Genomic DNA, 20,684 nt, shown 5'->3' with positions numbered 1-20,684 from the left:
CTAGTACCCCAGTATGCGGGAGATGAGGATATGAGGAGGACTCGCTACCATGACATGCTGCGAGCCGACATTCGGGAGCATGTTAGTTTTTCAGCTTGCCCTACCCTGGATTCCATGATTGCCAGGGCAAGGGAAATGGAGATTGATCTGGAGCACATCCGGAAGAGGAAGGTAGAGGAGGGGCAAGTGACTGGGGCTTCGGGGAAGAAGCCCACGGGACCAGATGGTAGGCCGAAAGGCCAGCCAGGACAGGGCCGCTGCAGGAAGTGCGACAGGCAGCATGAGGGAGCATGTAGGTTGGGATCGTCGGGCTGCTACAAGTGCGGCAAGACGGGGCACTTCAGCAGGGATTGTACCGCCCCTGCACCCACTATTCAGACATCTGAGTTGCTGTGTTTCCACTACAACCAGAGGGGCCACAAGAAGGTTAATTGCCCCCAGTTGACAGCAGCAACGCCAGTGAAGGCGCCAACTCCAGCGACCCTGCGGATTACTGATGGCCCGCAGGGCAAGGCAGAGGCTCCAGTGGTGAGGAGCCGGGCATTCCAGTTGACGACCGAGGAAGCACGCGCCGCACCCGATGTGGTGACGGGTATGATTCTTTCCCTCTGATATATTTATATGATGTTTATGATATTGATATGTGCTCTGTTTAGGATCGTTCCATGTGAACGGTATCCCAGTTCAGGTATTGTTTGATTCGGGTGCTACCCGATCGTTTGTTTCTCTTGTGCTCAGCAAGAGGTTCCCCGAGTCTTCAGGCATGTTGGATTGCCCTTTAGAGGTAGAGATTGCCGATGATCGATCGGTGCGAGCATCAGCGGTATTCCGAGATTGTGTGCTGAGATTATTCGAGGAGCGCTATCTGGTAGACTTGGTTCCCATACCTTTGCGGGGGAACAAAGTTATTATCGGCATGGATTGGCTAAGCCCCAATGGGGTGGTGATCGACTGCGCGCAGCAGTTGGTGCGGATCAGGACCCCAAGTGGGGGAGAGCTGGTGATTCAGGGCGAGAGGCCACATCGAGGACCGGCTTTATGTTCGGCAGCAAGGGCTAGGCGTTACCTTCAGCAGGGTTGCGCAGGATATGTCGCCTATGTCAAGGATACCTGGGAGGCGGGAAAGGCGACGGTGAGTGACGTTCCGGTGGTGCGAGACTACACATATGTGTTCCCAGAGGAGCTTCCTGGGATACCTCCAGAGCGACGGGTGGAGTTCAGGATCGACCTAGTCCCTGGTACGGCTCCGATAGCCAAGGCACCGTATCGATTGGCTCCTCCTGAGATGCAGGAGTTGTCTACACAGCTGCAGGAGCTGTTGGACAAGGGATTCATTAGACCGAGCAGTTCACCTTGGGGAGCCCCGATTCTGTTTGTGAAGAAGAAGGACGGGTCGCATCGGATGTGTATAGATTATAGGGAGCTGAACAAGGTGACGGTGAAGAACCGTTACCCACTCCCGAGGATTGATGACCTCTTTGACCAGCTACAGGGAGCATCTTGGTTCTCCAAGATTGATCTGCGATCAGGATATCATCAGATGAGGGTCAGAGAGGAGGATATACAGAAGACTGAGTTCCGGACGCGCTATGGCCACTATGAGTTCGTGGTGATGCCTTTCGGGCTCACCAATGCTCCTGCCGCGTTCATGGACCTCATGAACCGCGTGTGTAGACCGATGCTGGATCGGTCCGTGATAGTTTTCATTGACGACATCTTGGTCTATTCCAAAACGCGGGAGAAGCATGAGGAGCATCTGCAAGAGGTTTTGGATACTCTGAGGAGAGAGAGCTTGTACGCCAAGTTCTCCAAGTGTGAGTTCTGGTTGCGCGAGGTGCAGTTTCTTGGGCACCTTGTCAACCAGAACGGTATTCTGGTCGACCCGGCCAAGGTGGAGGCCGTGATGAGATGGGAGGTTCCGAAGTCTCCATCTGAGATTCGGAGTTTCCTGGGATTAGCCGGCTACTATCGGAGATTCATCCAGGATTTCTCTAAGATAGTTGTACCCTTGACGCGGTTGACGAAGAAGGTCGTAGTCTTTCGTTGGGGGCCTAAGCAGCAGGCAGCGTTTGAGACACCGAGGCAGAGGTTGTGCGAGGCGCCGATCTTAGCCCTGCCAGAGGGCGTAGAGGATTTTGTTGTGTACTGCGACGCGTCTATATCAGGTTTGGGCGCAATATTGATGCAGAGAGGGTATGTCATCGCCTACGCTTCGAGGCAGCTGAAGCCTCACGAGGCGAACTAGCCGACGCATGATTTGGAGCTGGGGGCTGTTGTATTCGCCCTCAAGATTTGGCGTCATTACCTCTATGGGGTCCGTTGTACCATTTACACGGACCATAAGAGCCTGAGGTATCTCATGGACCAGCCAAATCTAAATATGAGGCAACGTCGGTGGCTTGATGTGGTAAAGGATTATGATTGTGAGATCCTCTACCACCCGGGGAAGGCCAACGTTGTGGCCGACGCGCTTAGCCGCAAGGCAGCGCCGATCAGGGATACCTGCATGAGGATGACCATGGTTACTCCACTGTTGGAGCAGATTCGAGAGGCCCAGCAGGAGGCCATGAAGGAGGAACATCGGAAGAGTGAGCGGATTGTAGGCCAGGTTTCCTCCTTCGATTATGATAGCCGAGGGCTGTTGACCCTCCACCGTAGGGTGTAGGTGCCGTACCACGGGGGTGTGCGCCAGGTTCTGATGGAGGAGGCGCACAAATCTCGATTCTCCATTCATCCCGGGGCGACGAAGATGTATAGGGATCTTCGTCTGGACTATTGGTGGCCATGCATGAAGCGGGATGTGGCATGGTACGTGGAGCGGTGCTTGACCTGCAGGAAGGTCAAGGCCGAGCATCAGAGACCACACGACAAGATGCAACCGTTGGATATCCCACTGTGGAAGTGGGAAGACATCACGATGGATTTTATCACAAAGCTTCCCAGGACCGCGCGGGGAGTGGATTCGATTTGGGTCATCGTCGACCGATTGACCAAGAGCGCCCATTTTATTCCAATTCAGGAGAGCATCTCGGCCGAGAAGTTGGCCGACATCTACATCAGGGAGGTGGTGGCGCGGTACGGGGTGCCAGTTTCGGTGATTTCAGACAGGGATGTGCGGTTCACTTCCAGGTTTTGGAAGAAGTTTCATGAAGAGTTGGGTACTCGTCTGCACTTTAGCACTGCATTTCACCCGCAGACGGATGGTCAGAGCGAGCGGACCATCCAGACTTTGGAGGATATGTTGCGGGCATATGTGCTAGACTTCGGTGGTAGCTGGGATACCTACCTCCCATTGGCTGAGTTCTCGTATAAAAACAGCTATCACGCGAGTATCGATCGTCCTCCCTTCGAGATGTTGTATGGGAGGAAGTGCAAGACCCCGATATGCTGGGGCGAGGTTGGCCAGAGGGTCATGGGGAGCACCGAAGTGGTGCTCAAGACGACGGAGAGGATTCAGCAGGTCCGGAGCAGGCTTCAGACTGCTCAGAGTCGGCAGAAAAGTTATGCCGACAAGCGCCGATTAGACCTGGAGTTCCAGGTCGGGGATATGGTTCTCCTGAAGGTGTCGCCATGGAAAGGCGTCATCCGATTCAGGAAACAGGGCAAGTTAGGCCCCATGTACATTGGACCGTTCAGGGTTTTAGCCCGGGTGGGCAAGGTGGCGTACAGGGTGGATCTGCCAGCCGAACTCAGCCAGATCCACAACACATTCCACATCTCCCAACTGCGGAAGTGCCTGGTGGACGACTCAGCAGTGGTACCTTTAGAGGACATTCAGGTCGATGACAGCCTGAACTACATCGAGCGACCTGTAGCAATCCTCGACCGGAAGTCGAAGGATCTGAGAAACAAGAGGGTGGAGCTCGTGAAGGTGCAATGGCAGCACCGGAAGGGCTCGGAATGGACTAGGGAGCCGGTGGATGAGATGATGGAGCATTATCCGGAGCTTTTTCAGGAGCGAGCAGCAGACTTCGAGGACGAAGTCTGAAATAAGTGGGGGAGATTTGTAGCACCTAGTTCCTGGTATGTATTTCATTTATGTAACTTTACATTTTTGGCCTGGGACTCGGCGAGTTGATGACCCAACTCGCCGAGTAGAAGCGGGATAGAACGCAGGGTTTAAGTATGGGACTCGTCGAGTCGGATCCTGGACTCGACGAGTAGGCTCTGTCTGGACAAAAACCCTAATCTGAGGGTTTGCACCCTATTTAATCATCTCATTCAGCCCCCACTCGTCCCTATTGCTCCCAGAAACCCTCCCTAGCAAACCCTAAGTGTTTTGGTGCAAGATTCAAGGCTTTTGAGTGATTTCGGTGGATTTTGATCACAAGGAAGAAGGAAGAGCATAGAAGAATCAAGAGGAGACTGAAGGATTCGATTTTGGTGCATCATTTGCTGTTCTTAGAAGGTATAAAGTCTATACCTTGCTTGTTCTTTTGTTAGATCCCTTTTTGGGGAGATTTGGGGCTTTTATAAGTCATTCTTGGTAGCCAACCATGATTGCAAGCATAGTTGGGGGTTGAGGCTTCGGATCTAGGTCCATGGAAGGGTCACAAGGCAGTTAGGGGTTGCTTTTGCACCCATGGAAGGCCCCATGCATCTTAAGAGCTTCTTTTTGGGCATTTTAGGCTCAAAGTCCCATGCATGCACGTAAAGTTTGTAACTTTACGTGCTAGATTGAGTTTAGGGACCTAGATCTATCATTTGGACAAGAGTTGCACTCCAGAAATCGAAGAAATAAGACTTGGACTACATCGACTCGGCGAGTCGTTCATAGGACTCGACGAGTGCACGAGCAGACTCAGCGAGTCCAAGGCAATCTTCCAACTCTTGAAGATGAACTCGACGAGTTGTTCATACAACTCGGCGAATCGAGGACAGGACTTGTTCTTAGGATGAAGATGGACTCGACGAGTGTTCATACCGCTCAGCGAGTCGGAAGAAGGTTCATCCGAGGTTGTGTTAGAAGGAGAACTCGTCGAGTCGTTGCTAAACTCGACGAGTAGGGACGTGGATGAGAACAGTTAAAGAAATAGGGACTCGACGAGTTGACGACCCAACTCGGCGAGTCGGGTCAACTGGAAGTTGACTTTGACTTTGACTTGGACTTGGTCTGTGGTAAAATAGTCATTTTACCCTAAGGGTAGATATCAGATTCTGATTAAGTGTTTTGTGGGGATTATAGCCGGAGGATTTCCAGAGCAGCAGCAGTCAGAGATTCCCCGCACAGATTATCAGCAGCTACTCGTTTAAGGTGAGTTACCTTTCAGTAGCGGTGGGTCTACGACCACAATGCCGGCCCACCAGTAGGAGTTGTATGTTAGATGATTGTCTTTGTGACATTCATCTAGGGTTGCTGCTACCTGATATGTTTATATGCTAGCATGATATGTTATGTGTTATATGTGATAGTGTTAGTAGGGGGAGAATAGTTCCCAAGTTCGGTCGTTAGGACCGAAGGGTAGGTCGGGCACCCCAGTATTGCCTGACAGTATGTTCATGCTATGATATTATGTGGTAGTAGTAGGAGGTGAAATAGTCCTCGGATGTCGGTCGTAAGGACCGACGGGTAAGTCAAGCACCCCAGAATGGCTTGACCTGGGTAGTCAGGCACCCCAGAATTGCATGGCAGTATATGTATGTTATGTGGTAGTGGTAGGGGGTGAAATAGTCCCCGATAGTCGGGTGAAATAGACCGACGGGTAAGTCAAGCACCCCAGAATGGCTTGACCTGGGTAAGTCAAGCACCCCAGAATGGCTTGACCTGGGTAGTTAGGCACCCCAGAACTGCCTGACAGTATGTATTGTATAAGTGTGGTACGATGGGAGAACTTACTAAGCTTCGTGCTTACAGTTTACAGTTTTGGTTTCAGGTACCTCTTCAGTGAAGGGGAAAGAGCTGGCGCGGTAGCGGCACATCATACACACACGCATTGATTTCCGCACTTGAGATATTCTGGGATTGTACTCTGACATGTTGCTATTATATGTTTTGGGTTTTCAGACATGATACATTGATTCACAAAATGATATATTATTACGCAGTTTTCTTATGAATGTTTTATAATCCGTTAATTAAAATGCAATTTTTGGACTCGAAATTTGGGATGTTACACCTGCTTTGTGCGGAATCCAATAGACCTGGGCATTCTAACCTGTTGGTTGTGGGCCGTGAGTATTCCATCCCGAGGATGATTGGACTCATAGTATGTGGGCATTCCAACCTGTTGGTTGTGGGCCATGGGTATTCCATCCCGAGGATGATTGGACCAATAGTATGTTGGCATTCCAACCGGATGGTTGAGGGCCTGGGGTATTCCAACCCGATGGTTGACTGGACCCATAGTATGTTGTTTATGATTATATGTGTATTGTTGTGGGTATGGATATTTTGGGGGAACTCACTAAGCTCTCGGGCTTACAGTTTCAGTTTATTGTTTCAAGTACATCAGGGGATCGCGGCAAGGCAAAGGCGTGATCGTACAGCTCCTCACTTTTTATGACTTTATTTCTGGGACACTCTGATATGATACATTTTGAAAACAAGTTTTGTAATGGTTAATGGTTTTGAAATGTTTTTAAAAGTTTAAACTTGGCATGATTTTTATGGGTGTTACAAGTTGGTATCAGAGCATTGGTTTGAGTGAATTGGAGGAGCATTCGTGTGAATCCAGTCTCAAATCAAGGAAAGATTTTCAAAATAATTTTAAAATGGTTTTCAAATTGAGTAAAGGAGGATGCAAGGTGTACGATCAGCCGGAGCCAGTAAGTAGACCCCAAAATACCATGCAGTTATTTGATATTGTGATATGTTAGAACAACATGCTAGTACTAGGCTAGGGATCTTCATGAATTGCATGATAGAATTGCCTGATTACATAATGCCTGTTAGCTTAGGGTTTTCCTTATGTGAGATTGACATCATTACTGTAGTTACTTGTGTATGCATCACGGCTGTACATAATTAAGATCTTATAGCCTGAGAATGTTTTGATGGGGTTTGAGCATTCTAACACTCCTATGGTGTACATGCAACCCTAGAAACCTTGGATCTATGTTTGACTATGATACATGCAAATAATTATTTTTCCAAGGTTCTTATCCTATCTAGCATGGCATGGGGAACTTGAATCAAATAAAGTTAGTAGAATTACTTACCTTGTAGTTGTAGTTGATTGCTTGGAGTTTTAGAGCCTAGCACCAATAGTGTGGATGCCTCAAATGGAAATCACAAAGCACCACAAACTTGGAACTTTGAGAGAATAGTAATCACCTTCTTGAAATCGGCCCTCTTACTTTACTCACCACAACTCGTGTCATTTCAAGAACCAAAGCCTCCTTTATATAGTGTGGTGGATTAGGGTTACATCCATGTAAACCCTAATACCCATGTCTTTTCATTTCCATGAGATCCATGGGTTAAAGCTCCATGGAGTATCCATGGACTTTCCATGCAAGCCTAGCCCATTCCAAATAAGCATTAGCCCACACTATATAAATACAAGAGCCCATATTTAATTAGTCATACTTTTGATCTCTAAATTAATTCTAGATTAATTATAGATCAATACTAATTAAATAATATGATTTTATATTAATATATTAGGACTTATAATATATTAATAAATCATAACTTATACTATTCTCAAATGATTATCCATAAATTGTTCGGGTGAAGTGCAACCCAAATGGACCATGCCGGGTCGGGTCAAGTACATACCAAATATAGTTATGGACTTAGACACTATATCCAACAGTCTCCCACTTGGATAAGTCTAATAACTATAGTTGCAACTATGACTTCAGGAACCGATCAGCAATCGTAGCTCTTTAAACTCTGTTGAACTATGAAGCGCCATTTTAGATAAGTGATCATATAATCCTCTGTTCTAGATATCAGCCGGACAAATACATGGAACATGGTCTTGCTTATTGTCCAGCATTTGTTTCCCGATTTCCGATTTGTTTGACATAGAACTTAACTGAACACATCAATTTAGTTCTGACCGGGCCCGGTACATAGGTCAAAACAAAATCATCGAGGGGCCCATATAGCACTTCTAATCCTAGAAGGAACAGATAAATTTCGACTCATATGTTTGCTCTACTACTTGTTGAATTACACACAAAAGCACGGTTTATAACATCGAGTTACCAATGCGTTTTCGTGCAATCAATGCATAACCAACTCATAGGCAACAAATCATATCTCTAGGTTTGAAGACTTATATGATATTACCGTCTCACGATCACTCGAGATAAATTCCATGAAGTGATACAAGTGAGCGTGGGTTGAATCCAATACTCAGAACTTATGAGCACTCATGAGTGTTGTAGCCCCGCTTTGTCTAACATCTTAGACCTCTACAAGCCAACCCATGACAGTCTTGATTCATATCTACTTCCAACATATGACCGACTGTAGAGAGTTTGAATAATATGATATAAACCATAACATAATTATTCTGGAAGTCAAAACATGCAAAAAGAAATAATAGTAAACGATTGACAAGAGATAGCAACACTTTGCTCATAAATAACAGCTTTTATTTATCATCAAATGTCAATTACATTTTATAAATTTCAAGATTATCTAACTACTAAAACTAATATCATCCTTCAGCCCTATGCTCCGAGCATGCTGGAGATGCTTAGCCCGAGTCAGTCCCTTCGTGAGGGGATCTGCTAGGTTCTCATCCGATGATACCCTCTTTGCCACGAGGATTCCTTCTTCTATTCGATGTCTGATGAAGTGATATTTTCTGTCAATGTGTCTGGATCTCCCATGATCTCTTGGTTCCTTGGCTAAGGCAACCGCACTATTGTTGTCACAGAAAATCTCCATTGGCTCCTTTATAGCTGGTACAACTCCAAGGTCTCCGATGAAGTTCTTTAGCCATATAGCCTCCTTTGCTGCCTCGCTTGCTGCTATATACTCTGATTCACAAGTGGAATCAGCCATTGTCTCCTGCTTGGAACTTTTTCCAAGTAATTGCCCCTCCGTTTAGAGTAAAGACCCAGCCCGACTGAGAGCGAAAATTATCCCTGTCAGTCTGAAAGCTAGCATCATTGTACCCTACAACTCTCAAGTCCTCACTGCCACCGAGGGTAAGGACCCAGTCCTTAGTCCTCCGTAGGTACTTGAGGATATTCTTTACCGCAGTCCAGTGTGCCTTGCCAGGGTTCCCCTGATACCTGCTAACCATGCTCAAAGCAAAGGCTACATCAGGTCGAGTACACGTCATAGCATACATGATCGATCCTACAGCTGAAGCATAAGGTATTCGACTCATTTATGCTATCTCAGCCTCAGTACTAGGGCTTTGTGTCTTACTCAATCTGGCGTTACTCTGGATGGGTAACTCTCCTTTCTTGGAGTTATGCATGTTGAACCTTTTCAACACTTTGTCCACATAGGTGCTTTGACTAAGTCCAATTAGTCTTTTACTCCTGTTTCTCAAAATCCTTATCCCTAGGATATAGGCAGCTTCTCCAAGGTCCTTCATAGCGAAACACTTCCCAAGCCAGGACTTTACTTCCTGCAGGGTTGGGATGTCATTTCCTATGAGTAGTATGTCATCCACATACAGTACCAAAAAGCCGACTATACTCCCACTAGCCTTGATATAGACACAAGATTCATCTTCACTCCTTGAAAAGCCAAATTCTTTGACTTTCTCATCAAAGCAAAGATTCCATCTGCGAGGTGCCTGTTTTAATCCATAAATGGATTTCTCGAGCTTACACACTCTACTGGGGTACTCTGTACTGACAAAACCCTCTGGCTGAACCATGTAAACATCTTCAGCCAACTTTCCATTAAGGGAAGCGGTTTTGACATCCATTTGCCATATTTCATAATCATGAAATGCAGCAATGGCTAACAGAACCCTAATAGACTTAATCTTGGCCACTGGTGAAAAGGTCTCATCATAATCAACTCCCGGAGTTTGAGAATAATCCTTTGCAACCAGTCGTGCCTTATAAGTGTGTACATTACCATCCATGTCGGTCTTCTTCTTGAAGATCCATTTGCACCCAACTATCTTACGATCAGGTACATTGTCAACCAAGTTCCAAACTTTATTGTCATACATGGACTGTATCTCGCTATCCATAGCCTCTTTCCATTTAGCAGCCTCAGGGCCTGCCATGGCTTCCGTGTAGCTGTTAGGCTCATCCAGATTTACCAGTGTGTTATCACTGATAAGTGTCTCACCTTCTGAAGTAATATGAAAACCATAATAATGCTCAGGTGCATTCCTAACTCTGGTGGAACGCCTCAGAGGTATAGATTCTTCAGTCGGCTCAACAGGAGTTTCCTCTTCAGGTTGAGGGCTAGTGTTTGAGGTTCCTTCACCACTTGACTCTTGAATTTCCTCAAGGTCAATTTGCCTCCCACTGTCTCCTTGGCTCATGAATTCTCTCTCTCGAAAGAATCCTCTTCTTGCTACAAAGACCACATTATCACTGGGTCTGTAGAAGATGTAACCAAAGGATTTCTGTGGGTTTTGAGCATTCTAACACTCCTATGGTGTACATGCAACCCTAGAAACCTTGGATCTATTTTTGACTATGATACATGCAAATAATTATTTTTCTAAGGTTCTTATCCTATCTAGCATGGCATGGGGAACTTGAATCAAATAAAGTTAGTAGAATTACTTACCTTGTAGTTGTAGTTGATTGCTTGGAGTTTTAGAGCCTAGCACCAATAGTGTGGATGCCTCAAATGGAAATCACAAATCACCACAAACTTGGAACTTTGAGAGAATAGTAATCACCTTCTTGAAATCGGCCCTCTTACTTTACTCACCACAACTCGTGTCATTTCAAGAACCAAAGCCTCCTTTATATAGTGTGGTGGATTAGGGTTACATCCATGTAAACCCTAATACCCATGTCTTTTCATTTCCATGAGATCCATGGGTTAAAGCTCCATGGAGTATCCATGGACTTTCCATGCAAGCCTAGCCCATTCCAAATAAGCATTAGCCCACACTATATAAATACAAGAGCCCATATTTAATTAGTCATACTTTTGATCTCTAAATTAATTCTAGATTAATTATAGATCAATACTAATTAAATAATATGATTTTATATTAATATATTAGGACTTATAATATATATATTAATAAATCATAACTTATACTATTCTCAAACGATTATCCATAAATTGTTCGGGTGAAGTGCAACCCAAATGGACCATGCCGGGTCGGGTCAAGTACATACCAACTATAGTTATGGACTTAGACACTATATCCAACATGTTTGGTTTGGCCTTATGTTCTGTTCTTGTTTGATTGGGGGCTTAGGGTAGGATCAGATATTCGAAAGTCTATAGGGTCCAACGTTATGTATGGCTAGCATACACTAGTTCTGCAGGGTTGGTGGAAGTTTCATGGATGGGTGGTTTGTGTGAGGACGGTAGGTCAGTTGTGAGACAGTGGCCTTCCTCTAGGAGTGAGGCTGAGCGACCACCCTGTGTATGTATATTGTTAGGGTGGTGTGGTGATACTTGAGACAAATATGGGTAGGTGTGGAAGGTAGTATGGGCCCGTACTACTGAAAGCACAGGACCCATACGCGTAGCAAGGAAGTCACAACCCCTAGGGTATGGTCGGGAGTTGGTTCCCAGTTATTGATGTGGATTGTCTGATATATTCCTGTTATATTTTCAGTATGGTGGTTACGAGGCGTTTTGTGACTGGATCCGGATCGGGATCAGGGCAGGGCGATCAGGAGGCCCCGACAGCGCCTGAGATTATCGGCCAGGAAGGGCCAGTGTTGACAGAGGATCGTGTCAGGGAGATCATCCGCGAGGAGGTGGTCGGGATTGTTCGGGGTCAGATTCTGGAGTTGTTTGGGACTGTCAAGTCTGCTATGATGGAGTACTTCGATGAGAGATACGCAGCCCTTGATGAGACGGTTGCCGCTGCAGTTACCGCGGCTGTAACAGCGGAAGGGGGAGGAGTTGGCCGAGTTTTTCAGTACCGGGACTTCGATAACACGAAGCCCCCGACTTTCGATGGTACTCAGGATCCTATCGTAGCCATGAGGTGGCTGTCTGACGTGGAGGGATGTTTCTTCACGTGTTCATGTCCTACTGACCAGAAGGTCAGGTGTGCCCTGAACTTGTTACGAACTGGGGAAAAGGACTGGTGGAGGCTGGTGACTGGGTCATATACGGATGACCAGAGAGCTGTTGTTACGCGGGAGCAGTTCAGGGATATGTTCCGCACTCACTACATTCCTCGGTTCAAGCGCGAGCGGTTGTCACAGGAGTTCCTAGACATGAAACAGGATACTGAGTCGGTGACGGAGATCACGCGCGTGTTTACTGAGAGGGCGATGTCTTGCCTGGAGTTTGCCACGGAGCAGGATCAGATGACACGTTATCTGAGCATGCTCAATACTGACATCCGTCAGTTTGTTACTACTCAACGATGTGATACACTGTTGGACTTACAGGAGGCCGCTAGGCGGCGCGAGTTGGAGATTGAGCTGCATTTGAGGGAGCAGCGACAGGCCCCGGCACAGTCACAGTCAGCGCCGAAGCGGTCTAAGACCGTTGATACCAGGACTGGGGGACAGCCAAGTCGCACTTGTGGGAAGTACGAATAGGCTTATTAGCCTCCCTTACAGCCTCTTGAGAGTCCAACAAACCCTAATCCGTGTGTGTGCTCCATTCTTGTATGTTTTAAGCTTTGGAAGGTGGATCTTAGTAAGAGGAGATTGAAGATCAAGTAGCTAGCAGCAAGGAACGTGTGTGGATCTGAAGTCTGCCTCAGTGTAGTATCATTTGAAGGTATCAAGTTGTTACCTTGACCTCATTTCCTTCTAGATCTCATTTGGTTAAAGATTAGGGCTTTTCTAGCATGTTAGGAAGCTATTCTTGGGTATGAGCTAAGATCTGAAGTTGCAACTTCAGATCTGAACTCTCTTTGGTCTCTAAGTCCATAAAGTTTCCAGCTTTAGCAAGTGTAAACCTCTCTTTAGGTGTAAAACTCCATTACAAGTTTGGATTTGACATTCTAAGCCTTTAGAGCCTTGCATGCACGTAAAGTTTGCAACTTTATGTGATAAACATGCCTTGGGAAGCTTGATATGCAATATGGGACCTTAAAATGGCTTAAAAAGCATATGAATGGATAAATGACTGAAGGGACTCGGCGAGTTGCTTGGTCAACTCGGCGAGTCCGATGAAGATTGTCGTGCAAGGACTTCTGCATGGACTCGGCGAGTCAGTTTGGTGACTCGGCGAGTCAACTAGGGTTTTCTCGACTTTTGAACACGCGTGAACTCGGCGAGTTGCAGGGAAACTCAACGAGTCAGTGGGGGGATTTCACGACTACTCGAGTTCTGAAAGGACTCGACGAGTTAGTGACTGCACTCAACGAGTCGGGTCAACATGGATTGTTGACCTTGACCGTTGACTTTGACTTTGACCAAGGGTTGACTAATTGACTTCTGGGACATTTTGGGAAATTGGAAATTTACGAATATGGTTCCATGGTAAATATAGGTAGTGGAGTTTGTGGCGGTGATCCGAGAGTTTGAGCTTATCTTTCGAGTCGACAGTTGAGAGGTGAGTTATCCTCATTATACTCAAGGGTCTAAGGCACCAAGGCCGGCCCTTTGGATTGTTATATGGATATGTTATGCTAGTATGATCTGTTAGATCGGTATCCTGGTAGATAGGATGGTATTACGTGTTGTTTGGTATGATCTGTTAGATCACATGTTGTCTATAGACTATTATGTGATTATCTGATATATATGCGCACATGTTTGTTTGGTGGTGAGGCTTACCTGCTTTGTGCGGAAGCCAATAGACCTGGGCATTCCAACCTGTTGGTTGTGGGCCGTGAGTATTCCATCCCGAGGATGATTAGACTCATAGTATGTGGGCATTCCAACCTGTTGGTTGTGGGCCAGGGGTATTCCATCCCGAGGATGATTGGACCCATAGTATGTTGGCATTCCAACCGGATGGTTGAGGGCCTGGGGTATTCCAACTCGATGGTTGACTGGACCCATAGTATGTTGTTTATGATTATATGTGTATTGTTGTGGGTATGGATATTTTGGGGGAACTCACTAAGCTCCCGGGCTTACAGTTTCAGTTTATTGTTTCAGGTACATCAGGGGATCGCGGCAAGGCAAAGGCGTGATCGTACAGCTCCTCACTTTTTATGACTTTATTTCTGGGACACTCTGATATGATACATTTTGAAAACAAGTTTTTTAATGGTTAATGGTTTTGAAATGTTTTTAAAAGTTTAAACTTGGCATGATTTTTATGGGTGTTACACCACTTTCGTCCTCAAGCAAACCCTAATCCATTTTAGAGCATTCTTGAGCACTTTGTGTGTGTTTTAGTAACCTTGAAGGAGAGAGGAAGAAGAGAAGATCATCTTGAAGGAATGAGACTCTTTGGATCCAGAATAGCAACATCATTTGGAGGTAAAAAGCTCTAAACTTGATTAAGAGTTGTTTAGATCTTGTTTAGTTATGAAATGGTGTTCTTTTGGTCCCATAAGCTTGGTATTATGAGTGTGAGTTACTTTAATCCATATAAGTTGTCCTTTCAGACGTTTTGAAGCATCTGAAGCATAAAAATGTAATCTTGATTGTTAGATTCCTTCCATGCATGAGTTACAAGGTCTTAATGGGTTAAGTAGTTAGGGTTTTTGTGTTTGGGCACTTAATGGCCATGCAAGACCATAAAGTTGTAAACTTTATGGGTAAGGACGTTAGTTTATGACTAGATCTGGAATTTGGACAAAAGAGCTTAAAGAATAAGCTCTTAATGGAAAGTTTGAGTGAAGGCAACGTACGTTGGGCGTAACCCAGGTACGCCGGGCTTACTAAATCAACCAGCCCGTATTTTGGTCAATACTCATGTACGTTGGGCGTACTCAGCTGTGTTGACCAGGTTTGACTTTTTGACTTTGACCAGAATTTGACCAAGTTTGACCTAAAGGTATTTTGGGTATTTTGAGCTGTATTTGAGATTAGTCGCTATTTGATAAAATAGGTGACTAGTAGAGTTGATATTCGGAGCAGAGACCTACTCAGCTACTTGTTCGGACTGATAAGTGAGTTTTCCTCACTGTTCTTGTGGGTCGAAGGCACCAATGTCGGCCCATTAGTTTATGTATCCTGGTATATAGGATGTTGTTATGCGGTAGTGATCTGTAGATCTATCTGTTGTTGATTGGTTATATGATTATTTGTTACTAGATCTATGTTAATTGTTATGTATATGTTGACATAGTATGTGGGCTGAGAATGTGTTGCTTTGTGTTGTCAGTCAACAGACCGGAGCATTCCAACCAGGAGGTTGTGGGCCGGGAGTAATCCAACCAGGAAGTTGTGGATCTGTGATGTATTGGGCAAGCCAACCGAAAGGTTGTGGGCCGGGGCATTCCAACCGTAAGGTTGTGGGCCAGGGCATTCCAACTGTAAGGTTATGGACCAGGGGTAATCCAACCAGGAGGTTGTAGACCCGATGTGTGCTTGATTATATGTTGTGTAGTGGTATTTTGGGGGAACTCACTAAGCTTTGGCTTACAGTTTCAGTTTATTGTTTCAGGTACTTCAGATGACCGTGTCAAGACGAATGTGTGATTGTGCACATCTTTTGGTTTTATGTTATTTAGATTTTGGGATACTCTGATTACTGAAATACATTTTTGAAACAATGATTTTGTAAACAATTATGGTTTTGAGTTGTTTTTGAAAAGTTAAAATTCATTGTGATTTTTGGGATGTTAGAAATTGAACCAAAATCGCAACAAAATCAAAGTTTTGGACCGGTAGTGCTAGTCCAAAACTTTTTGAACCAAAGTGGCGATTTTCGACTAGCCATATGAACCATTTTTTGCAATTTTGTCGATTTTTTATATTGTCATGTTTGTCAAGCAAAAAAGTAGCTTATAAGCTAACTTTTTAAAAAACTGTTTACGTTGTGTTTGACTTGCCACAACTAGCTTATTTTTCGAGTTTTTTTAAGTTGTCTTGTTTGGCAAACAAAAAATAACTTATAAGCTAGCTTTTTAAAAAGCTACTTAAGCTATGTTTGACATATTAGCAGAAAAACTAGCTACTAGCTGATAAGCTAGCTGCAATATATAAAATGACAAAAAAAGACATATGGAAGAATATATTTTTTTATAATTGATTAAGGGTATATTTAAATTTTTTTTAAAAGTTCCTACGATACTACTTTAAGTAGATTTTCAAAAAGTTAGCTTATAAATTATCTTTTTAATTGCCAAATATGACAACTTAAAAATTTGAAAAATAAACTAGTTTATTAACTAATTGTGGCGTAGCTTTAGACTAGCTTTTCAGAAGTTTTTTAAAAACATTCAACATATACCTTAATTAATTATAGAAAACTTATTACCCTAAATGTTTTTACGTCATTTTATATATTTCAACTAGTTTTTTACAAAACGTTATTTTTTTTATTAGCTAGTTTTTCAGCTTTCAGAAGTTTTTTAAAATTTTTATAAATATACCGTTAAATAATTATAAAAAACATATTCTTCTAAATATCAATGAACGAATCGTAGGTTTCGGAATTCAAACGATCGATGGTCAAAGACGATAATGTATATTTATTAGTTGAACGTATATGTATGATATTATAACAAAAAAAACTCAATTTTGTTTTAAATTTTTAGGTTTTATTTTTTATATCTGTTCTAATAAAAGATGAATATTATTTTGCATTACTTTGATTCCGTAAGCGAGATTTTAAAACAATATTATATCAAACCTAAGGTCAATAAATATCTCTAAAAACATAAAGATAATAATATCACTTCATCTCCATGTCAAAACAACAATAATAATATAATAATTATATGAATATAAAAATACCGAATCATTCCCTATAATCAACGGACAAAATAATTAAATCACACTTCATCTCCATGTCAAAAAAAAACTAATAATATAATAATTATATATTGTATATTTGTGTATTAAATATTTTTATAAATGATTGAAAATTTGGGTTCAATCGAACTAGCTTTGGAGCAATTTGTGAAAGCCGAAGGAGTCAAAGGGTAATAGAGAAACTATCAAAGGGGAGAGAAAGAGAATATCATCTACTGTCCTCAAGGTTCAAGCTTGCTTCACCCATCATGATTCTTTTGTGAAATTAGAGAGAAAGAAGATAGAAAAGAACAAGGAAATGATGTTTCTGTTATTATAAATTACAAAAAGTAGAACATGTTTTCTGCTTTAACATTATGAAAATGCCAAAAGCTGAGTAAAATTTATGATATGAAAACCCTGTGAATTTTTCAATATAATTTGTCTGTAATCTGACTGTGGAGAGATGAGCGAAACAGGATTTTTGTATGCTTCAGCTCATAAGTTTGTTAGTCTCATCATTTACTCGGTATTTCTCTTTTCGAATTTCGCAAATGCACGAGTTTTTGATTCTTTACTACATCAGATTCAGCTCCCACAATTCGGAGCTTTAAGCAAGATTTTCGAATCAAAAATTGTTCTGAATGTTAAGGATTATGGAGCAAAAGGGGATGGAATTGAAGATGATACACAGGTGAGGTGATTAAGCTTACATCAATAGTTGTTCTTTAGTTCACCAGGTGTTTGTAGAAATGCCAAAGAGGGGTTTTTCAAATGTTACATGGAGTCATAAGGTCTCACGAACAACACATTAGGCGTTTCTGATTAAATGAGAGTTTGGACTTCAGGCTTTTGCAGATGTTTGGAACAAGGCATGTTCTTCAAAGATAGAATCAAGAATCATAATCCCTGATGAAAGTTCTTATCTTCTTCGACCAATCAATCTCGCCGGTTCTTGCCACTCGAAAATTACCTTGATGGTATGAAAAATATCAATCGATCAATACAATATTCTTCAATCTCATCACCATCTTTTCAATTAAATCACTGTTTCATATCTTCATAGATCTTCGGTTCCATTGTTGCGCCAAGTAATCCCGATGTCTGGAATGGCAACGACACACATAAATGGATATACTTCCATGGCGTGGATCACCTCACAGTAGAAGGGGGAGGAACCATTAATGGCATGGGGCAGGAATGGTGGGCTAGTTCTTGCAAAATCAACCCAAAAAACGTATTTATTGTTCTATATATATGACCTCAAATTCAACATCTTTCTTTCTTCTATCTGTATCATATAAACACAATCTAATTTCTCTCTTCTTTTTTCCTTTTTTTCCAGCCTTGCAGACATGCTCCAACGGTTAGTACTAATGGAGAATTGAATCTATATCCAAAAGAGAATAAAAAATTATGTGATTTTACACATTCATGGAAATTAAAATTACCATATCGCAGGCTATAACCTTTCACAAATGCAACAATTTGGTAGTGAAGAATCTGATTATTAGAAATGGTCAACAAATGCAAATGGCATTCACGAATTGTGACAGGGTTTCAGTGTCACATGTGAGTCTTTTTGCTCCTTCATGGAGCCCTAATACAGATGGTATTCACATAAGTTCATCCACTAATGTTGAAGTCAAAGACAGTGTCATTAGAACAGGTTAGTTATCACTTTATCAGAATCACAATTCCAGAATGTTAAGTTTGTAAATTTTGTATAAAATTAGGGTTTTTACTTTTTACTGAATGATCCAGGTGATGACTGCATATCTATAGTCAGTAATTCCTCAAAAATTGATGTGAGGAGGATTTTCTGTGGTCCAGGCCATGGAATAAGGTAAATAAATAAATAAAAAGACTTTTTTTATAAACTTTTTATAAGAGTGTATAAAAAAATGAATTTTATGATATTTAAATTTGGAAGTATTGGGAGCTTGGGAAAGTCAGGCACATGTGATCAAGTATATGATGTGAGTGTTCGAGGGGCAATTTTGTCAAACACTGAAAATGGAGTCAGGATCAAAACATGGCAGGTAACTTTGATTCTTGATGATGTTAACTTGCTTTTTGATATGATAATTTTATGTTGAGTTAATGGATTATGTGAAGTTTTCATTCATCAGGGTGGAAGTGGTTTTGTAAAAAATGTTAAATTTGATGATATTTGGATGCAAAATGTATCAAATCCAATCATAATCGATCAATATTACTGTGATTCAAACACACCATGTCCAAACAAGGTACAACATGTCTTATCATATTAAGTGGTTGGACTTTGGAGCTAAATGCAATCATGGATATCTAAAACTAAATCAACATTTTGTGTAATATTGTAGACTTGTGGTATTAATGTGGAGAATATATCATATGTGAATATAAGAGGAACTTCAGCAACTAAAGAAGCCATAAGATTTGCATGTAGTGATGTTGCCCCTTGTGAAGGGCTATTTTTGGAAGATGTTTATCTTGTATCATCTTTTGATGATGTCACCACCACCTCTTTTTGTTGGGAAGCCACAGGGACAACTTCAGGGACTATCTACCCTCCTCTTTGCTACTACTCAAATTCAGCAACCTTCATTAAACATATTGTTTCATACATCCCTAGTCTTCAACCCATAGAATCAATAATGCTATAATGTATTAATTAATTATATTTATGCAAAAAATTTATAATTGGTAAAAAAAAATGTGTGCCTTTGTGTTGGTGTGTCAGTTGGCAGGTTGGATAACATGTCAAACCGGGTAATTTTAAGATGAATCAAAATAGATCACTTTTTTTTTTTTTGTCTTTTTAAGTGTACTTTTGGGGAACCTTTTAAACCTTTTTTGAAATGTTTATTTTTTAACTAAACTTTTTAATTATACTCATTTCACTAGTTATCAATATAAAGTAACCCAAAATGAACCTTTTTTTTTAAACGTAATTGGAGTAAAATCTTCCGGTCGTTGTATGTACTATGTAGTCATGTGAATTTACGCAACATGTGGATTTATGTTCATGAACACATTTCCACATTGGGCTGAATCATAACGAAAAAGGCCAAATGCAAAATTAACAACATATTTTTATTTATTTTATTTTATTAAAACACCCTATCTTTGTCTCTGTCTATTACTAGATTGTAGTGTTAATCTTTTTCGTGTATAGGCGTTGTATTTTGAATAATCTATTCAATTATAGCATTGCAATAAAAAAAATCATTAGGATATTGTAGTGTGAATAACCCTATTGATTATAGGGTGGAAAATTATTTATTATTTCGATGACATCTATAATTGGGTAGTTTCTTGATCTTGCATTAAACCCTAATGAAGAAGAATAAACTATTTTGTACTCAAGTAATGACTGATAAAGTCTTAACTCAAACAATATAATCAATAATTTTTGGAAAATGCTCAGGAACAACGACAAGCTTAGGACAACCATTTGGTAGAGGCAAATGCAAATTTTTAACAGTTCTAAATGTTTTTTTAACCATCTTGTCAACATCTAAAGTTCCTTCTACTTCTAGGAACCTTTCCACCATTCCCCCATATCCATCAACACTGCACAAAACAAATCATAGAACATTTCTATCGATGGTAATAATAACAGTAACAACAATCGATCTTTATTGCTTTTTTAAATATGGATAAAAGGTCACCTCAAGCAGCCTTAAAAAAAATGTGCGGATTTGTTGCTCTTCTTCTGAAGATTTGGGTTTATAATCACCTAAATTTTCCAGAAGCTAGTGAAGATTTTATGCGGGAAAAGAAAGGATAGTTGGTTCATGGTGAAA

At 42.1% G+C, this 20,684-nt stretch overlaps 1 protein-coding gene across 1 annotated transcript; it reads left to right on the top strand.

Moving 5' to 3' along the window:
- Positions 1 to 17,040: 17,040 nt before the first annotated feature.
- Positions 17,041 to 19,608, top strand: LOC145110991 (Pectin lyase-like superfamily protein). The gene is made up of 9 exons (XM_079047297.1): positions 17,041 to 17,587; positions 17,742 to 17,873; positions 17,960 to 18,130; positions 18,239 to 18,259; positions 18,355 to 18,562; positions 18,658 to 18,739; positions 18,827 to 18,935; positions 19,026 to 19,142; positions 19,239 to 19,608. The coding sequence occupies exons 1-9, from the start codon at positions 17,360 to 17,362 to the stop codon at positions 19,539 to 19,541; spliced, it is 1,371 nt and encodes a 456-aa protein (XP_078903423.1). The 5' UTR covers positions 17,041 to 17,359; the 3' UTR covers positions 19,542 to 19,608.
- Positions 19,609 to 20,684: the final 1,076 nt, after the last annotated feature.

The sequence above is a fragment of the Lactuca virosa genome, chromosome 5 (assembly GCF_052849685.1).
Source record: "Lactuca virosa cultivar CGN04683 chromosome 5, Lactuca_virosa_CGN04683_v6, whole genome shotgun sequence".
Lineage (NCBI taxonomy): Eukaryota > Viridiplantae > Streptophyta > Magnoliopsida > Asterales > Asteraceae > Lactuca > Lactuca virosa.
The sequence above is the reverse complement of the archived record's forward strand: the minus strand, read 5'-3'. Positions and strand labels throughout refer to the sequence as shown.